Source organism: Aphelocoma coerulescens, chromosome 5, assembly GCF_041296385.1.
Source record: "Aphelocoma coerulescens isolate FSJ_1873_10779 chromosome 5, UR_Acoe_1.0, whole genome shotgun sequence".
Classification (NCBI taxonomy): domain Eukaryota; kingdom Metazoa; phylum Chordata; class Aves; order Passeriformes; family Corvidae; genus Aphelocoma; species Aphelocoma coerulescens.
The window spans coordinates 18,953,548-18,960,237 of record NC_091019.1 but is presented as its reverse complement, the minus strand read 5'-3'; the positions used below and the strand labels follow the sequence as shown (position 1 = coordinate 18,960,237).

Below are 6,690 nucleotides of genomic sequence, written 5' to 3'. Positions count from 1 at the left end.
TGGGATGTGCAAGGTTTTACAGACACATGCTTTGCCCTTTTCTAGTTGCTCTATACAGAAACACACGCTAGCAGGAACACTGAATACACATCCATGTTTTGTTTGTGCTGTGTATAGCTTTGTTGGAAGGCTGAATGACAGAGAGATTCTTGTTACATTGTGTTGCTGGTGGTCTCCTGAATGCTTGAGATTTATAAATCAGGCAATTGTTTGATTCTGACACAGGAAAATGTTTTGGTAAAGGCAGAAGCTTGAGACTAGCTGAAAATGTCTGGGACTCCCATTGTGTGCAGAATGTAATGTGTGCAGAGGAAATCTGCAGCATTCCTACAGCAAACCACAACAAGAAGCTCCATACAGCCCCAATCAGTCACAATTCTCATATAAATTATAATGGCCTAAATGTTATTTAAATGATAAACAGCTTTTGCATTCCAGACATTGCTGCGATTCCAGAAGGTGGCTGCGCAGTACCAGCTGAATGAAATATTGCACGTTGCAGGCGAAGCATGAGGCTCTATTTGTGTGTGCATCCGGATTTGTCACTTCTAGAATATTCTTTGGCTGTGAACCTTGGACTCCCAATGCACTGTGTGTATCTTGGAGCCCAGGGCTCCATCCATTATCCAGCAGCGAGTTGTCTGAAGACTGGGCATGCCAACATGCCAGGAAGCTGAAGACACAACCACAGAGGCAGCAGAAGCATTCATTGATTCTGCGGTCACCACAGCTTATTAGTGTGTGGAGCTTTGCCTGGACCCTGCTCAGCAGCTGATGGAATAACCAGGTCTTCAATCACAGTTTCCTACACAGATGGACAGGTCACACTTCCTTAAAACAAGTGTGGCTTGTGGAAGAAGAATGTCAAGTCCGGGGGAGACAATAATTTGCCCAGCAGCGAGGTCATGCAGCAGACCTGGGCTTTCACTAAGGGTAATCTAATTCTTGCTGATTCTTCAATGTTCTGGCATAACAGACTGGAGGCATTTGCTGTTTTATGATGTCCCTGCTTGAAGGAGAAGCAGCCCAGCAGCCCTTCTGCACTGCATGGCAACAGCTCATTGAAACTTGAGGGGTTCCTGTTTGCTCGGGAGATTCTGGGTAGGGAGATGATCCAGAGGTGAGTTCTCTGGCTGAGCTGAAATCATCCTACACAAGGTGGCAATCAGTGTGAGCAGGCACAGGAGAGTCTTGCCCTAGTGAGGTCCTGCTGGAGCCCAGGAGACTGGATGGGTACAAAGAACCAAGTTTTTCTTCCTATTTGGTCATGTTATTTTTGGTGTAACTCTCCTGAATTCAGGCCACAGGATCTTTCCAAAACTCTTTTACAATTGACACAGTCTCTGTCTCATCTGCATGTTCTGTTGTCAAATTCCAGTATTCAGAAATGTTCTCTTTTATTTTAATTTTTCCAGAATATTAGAGAGAAGAAACTGCCCTGTGGTTAAACAAGGGAACTGGCATCCAAAGGATGATTGAATCTGACTCCAGCCTCTTCCACAGACTTCCTCTGTTTTCAGGGAAGTCATTAAACCCCTCTGTCTGTTAGAATCCCATCTGCAAGACAAGGAGGATTTAATACTTTTCCCTCATCTGAGTCTCAACCTCTTTTTGTGTTTACAGGGCACCAAACAGGGCCTCAATATTAGTTGGAGCTTTGGGAGTTTACCATTAAAAAGTTAATAATAACCAGCCATATTTCATAGAATCACAGAATGCTTTGTGTTGGAAGGGACCTTTCAGATAAAATGTGATTTGCAGTTTAATATGCTAAGTAACAAAGGCTTTACCAAGAGAATGAACAATAGGCTTTTCCATTTCACAAAATAATTTGCTAGGCATAATAAATGCACCAGCATTTTTATAAAAACGAATTATAAATAATTGCTTTTTGCTATTTAATACACACATAGAAAAAGCCAAAAAAATACAGCAGCCACCAGGAATCTGATTTCATTGTCAATTTGGACTGTCTCTGCAGTTTTTATGAAAATCCCTGAAGACTGTGCTATTTTTTAAACTAAACATGGCTGGTTTGGTTGGGGTTTTTTTTGCTGGCCATGTGAAGTCTTTTTCCGTTCATTAGTGAGCTGCTTTTTTCATGGACACAATTAGACAAAGGAATAAATCAGTCAACAAACTTGGGATACAATTTTGGCAATACCAGGCCATCTATGCTCTTATTTGCTTAACTGTATAAATCTTTCACCAGAAAACAAATGAGGCCCGTTCCCTTAGTCTTGGGGTCGGGAAAAGAGAGGGATCAGGCCAGATCCTGCAGATTTGATGATTACCACCGACCATGGCTGGTGTTAAGCAGTTTCCCTTATTACAGCCATTCAGCATTCCCACTATTGAGGAATCACTCTGAGATAATTCTTCCATTTCCTTTCTCATATTACAGAGTTTAAGAAACATCCCCAGGACAACGGCTCCCTGAGGACTGTGTCTCTGTGAAGGGTTGTTATGTCTCTCCTTGTCTGAATGTCTGCCTGCCTCACTTTTTTGGTGAGGTGGCCTCTCAATGCTCTTCCAAAGAGAGGAAGGGTTATCTCTGCTGCTTCTTGGGCAGGGAGATGAGGTATGTTCATAACAATTCATCTCGCACCTCATGTCCCTCCTGGCACCCCCAGTACACAACACACACAGCTGTTTCTCTTTGCAAGGAGAAATGAAGGTTTTGCTGGCAACAAGTGGCAGTGATTCCCTCCCTGGCATTCCCAGCCAGCTGTCATGCTTGCCATGGCTATGGATGCGTACCCACAAGGGCAGGGATTTGTGACTGATCTATGTTGGAGCAGGGTTTGCTTTATCCCACTGATTTTTTGTGTAGCTGAAGAGACCGACCAGTTTAAATTCATAGAGGATTGAGGCCTGAGAGATCCCCCTCATTTCTGGGTAATACATTGCATTTTCATCCCTCTTCAAGGTTCTTTTGAGGCTGTAAAGCTTGTTTTGACCCTCTGCAGACTCCCACCCAGGGTACCTTGTATTCCTCCAGATCATATCAAGCTCCCTCTGTGAAAAAATACAAGGTCAGCAAAGGATTTGAGATTTATTTTCCCCGGTTTATCATTTTCCAACCAACATTTTCAACTCATGCTATTGATGTGGGTGGATTTCCCTTCCCTATGCATGTGCTAGCCTTGCTTCCCATTCCAGTATTTAAAAAAAAAAAAATCTGCCCAAGTAACATAAACAGTGAGCCTTTATGATTTTAAAAGATGTTCTCAGGTTTCCTGGTCTGTTTTTTTCAGAGATCACCAGATAAATAGGCCTCAGGAAAGATATACCAGGAAAGGCAACTATAAATACTCCAAAATTGCTGAGAATAAGTGTCAAGGCTTAATGTATAACTAATGGACTGATCTGCAATTTTACCACAAGATATTTATCTCCTTGCTCGTTTTCATGGTAGTCTCCCTGAAATATATGTCTATTCAAAGTTTATTTATCCTGCCCAAGAAAATTCATTTCCTCTTCATAACCTTTCCTCCCCAGTTTCAAAATTAATTTTGTTTTTCAAAGATGGCTTGTCTGTGACTGAGTGCTACCCATGGTGTAGTCTATAATTGAGCCAGAAGGAGCCTTTAGATAAAAGTGCAGTGCCAGCTTATGCCATCTGTCATTAGTGGTGCATTATCACTACAGGTATAAATGAGCTGGCCCTGAGCTGCATGGCTGCAAACGTGATGTTCAGCGGAGCATAGCTGGGAACAGGGTTAATCTTCATCATACTTAGACTCCTGCAGACATTTTCAGTCAGACTTCTCACTCAGGGGAGGAGAATCTGCCTTGTGTCGTTCACACTGGCTGTATTTCATCAGTGCTCCTGCTGCCACATTCAGCCCTTAGACCGATTGATTCATGGGGCAAGAGTCTAAAAATCAGGTGCTGAAAGTCAGGGAAGTCCCAGTTCCTGTGCAGAAGACCTTGCAAGAGGATACTGAGATGCTTTGAGGCTGCCAGCATCTTGGCCAGGTTTGGAGAATACAGCTCATCCCTGCATCCTTGGGGCCAGGGCAGCATGGACATGACCTGGTTCATGACTTGCAAAGATGGCTTAAAACTGCCACCTTCTTGCCTTTGTCCTATGTGGGTCAGAGTGCTGGGATGGGGAGAGAAATTATCCTGCCTGAGGAGACTACTGCTAGAAGAGGATCATCACCTAGCTGGGCCCAGGGCACTTCCTTACTTGCAGCCTGATCTGGGATGCTAAGGAGCAGGCTTGGGTGCTGAGTCCTCCAGGGGTGTACAGGAACTGCTGATCAGAGCTTATTCTCCATGGACATCTCCACACCAGGCACCAAGTTTCGCTTCCTGCTTTTTAGAACTGTGTCTTTTGCCCCAGAGGCTGGAAATTAAACTTTGTGGTTTTTCACTCCACTTCCCTTGTCAATGCCAGTAAAAAGAAGCCAAATCCAAGGGAGAGCATGTGGCTGGCTAGCTGTTTGCACTGCATGCCCTGGCAGGACGAGGCTCCTATCTGGTGGAGAGTGGCTGCATCTGCAAGTCGTTGCTTCCCCGGTCGCCTTGTTGGGATCTGTTTTCAGTTGCTGCTGAGACAAACTCACCAGTCAAAACAGTCCCAGGCAGGAAGGATTCCTGTAAGCACTGTTTTACATTGCATTTGTATGAGTCTCTTTTTTCGTTGTCTTGAAACATCCATAAACAGAGTTCTGTCATTAATTTTACTCTTCTATTCAATGATAATTTGTACACTGTGTCTATCCAGCACAAACCAGGGAGTGATGATATTGGTACTGTAGTGAAGGACATTCAAAGTGCAGGCAAATCCATTGTTTTGTTCTGAGATGAACCAAATGTTGAGCACTGATCCTTTGCTAAGCTGGGGTACATGCTGGGTAATCGTCATTGCTCAGTAACAAATACAGATTCTGGCATCTTGTGAGCTAGATCTGCTTGAGTGCCAGTGTTGCTGTAGGAAAGTCATTTTTAAAGGTGTTTTTTTCACTCATGCTCTGTGTTTGTGAAGGGTTGTTTCTGTGCCATCTCCAGTGATATGGTACCCAACCCTTGTGAGAGATTTAACCTTTGGACTTCTCCCTCCTTTGCCAGGAGGTGGAGCCTGGCAGCCTTCAGCAAATCCCAGGGCTCAGTGGTGATATGTTGAGCAAAAAGGTGTGCCCAGAGATCTTACCGTTCACTCTCCCCAGGCTTGGTTGGAATCCTAGAGCTCTGACAACCACTCCAGACCCAAGCCAGCAGACGTCTGTGTCTCTGTGTTGATGTGTCTGTGTCAGCCTTCATGGTGAGTCAAGACTCTGTTTCTGAGCAGAGGTGTTACTAAATTAGGGGGACTGGATGACATGCTCAAGCTGCAGCACAAGAAATTCAGATTGGGCAGTAGGAAAAACTTCTTTCCCAGATACTTAGAGAAGGGGCAAATCTCTTTTCTTGGAGATTTTCAAAGCTTGCCTAGAAAAAGCTACAGTTGAACTGATGTGTTCAAGCAGCAGGGTGGATGAGATCTCCAGTTCCCTTCCTTCCAAAAGTTCTATAATTCTACAAAGTCAGAGCATTGGAATCTCTGCCTTCTTTTTCTCTTCAAAATAAAGATAATCCTCAACCAGACTTCCAGGCTTCAACGAGTGAGAAAACAAACAAATAAACCCCCAAGCAAACAAGCAAGCAGACAAACAAATAAAACCCTAAGTAAACAAGCAAGCAAATAACAAAACTCCCAAAGGCCAAATAAGTCTTATTTATTTCATTCCCCAGTCGGCAGTCAGCCTCATGATTTGTGTGGATTTAATACCTTTTTTTTTTTTTAATGTTTTTGACCTTGGCTGGTAATCTGTAGTCTGAGTGGAGTCACATGTGAACATTTGCTAGCTCAGAATTACTATAAATTTGCAGCACCTGGTAAAGGAGGGAAAATGGCTCAAGTAAAGGTGTTGGTGAGAGGGGGTCTGACTGCATATAAGACCTGTGTTTGTTCCGGGATCTGTATAAACCTTCTGGAACTGGAAATAGCTCTTCTGCTGTAAGTTTCACTTGCAACCTCCAAAAGTAAAAGCAAAGTGCCTTTAATAAAGAATTAAAGCAGTCATCTCTCCTGAGCCAGCAGGGGCAATATAAGTGAAGGAAGTGAAACAGTTAAAAGAGTTGAAGAACTTATCACGTGCTCTTGTTTGGGGCAATGTTCACTTTCACTTCCCTGGGACACTCCAGGTAATCTTTGTTGTGATGGTGCTTGGGGCAGTGAGCCCACCTGGGACAAGGCTGAAGAACCAGATCTGTGGTTTGGTGCATGGTTATTTTTGATCCTGCCTAGCAAGTAAGCAAAGGGAAGAGGAGAAAAGACAGAAAGAAACGTTAAATCCACGGCATGCTGGCTCAGCACCTTTCACACTGTAAGCTTTGAACTGTGCACACAACTCCTGTGCCTTATCTACGCTTCACATTCTCAGCTAGGAAGTGCCTTCGTGTCATTTTCCAGCCTATCCTGCAACAAGTCATTGTGCTGTGAGCATTATGAATGCAAAAACCAGCTCTGAAGGTGAGGAAGAAGCCTCAGGAACGAGGAATGAGACCCTGGGGAAGAGTGGCTACTTGGGAGAGGCCAAGAGGGGACAAGTGATCCGTGTTGCCTACGTGATTGCAGCCCTAGACCTGACCTTTCTCTTCATGCAGTTTGGAGTCATGCCTGTGAGTATGGGGTTTCTT

The 6,690-nt window shown here is 44.1% G+C and overlaps 1 protein-coding gene across 2 annotated transcripts in view; it reads left to right on the top strand.

The window, feature by feature from the left end:
• The first annotated feature begins 5,891 nt into the window (after positions 1-5,891).
• The window catches only part of SLC22A18 (solute carrier family 22 member 18), a 60,001-nt gene continuing 59,202 nt past the window's right edge, over positions 5,892-6,690 (top strand). Inside the window, exon 1 of one of the 2 annotated variants that reach the window (XM_069016935.1) lies at positions 5,892-6,672. In XM_069016935.1, the coding sequence (XP_068873036.1) occupies positions 6,499-6,672 (174 nt within the window). In that variant the 5' untranslated portion in view covers positions 5,892-6,498. The remainder of the gene's footprint in view (positions 6,673-6,690) is intronic. The other variant, XM_069016933.1, reaches the window with a different exon arrangement.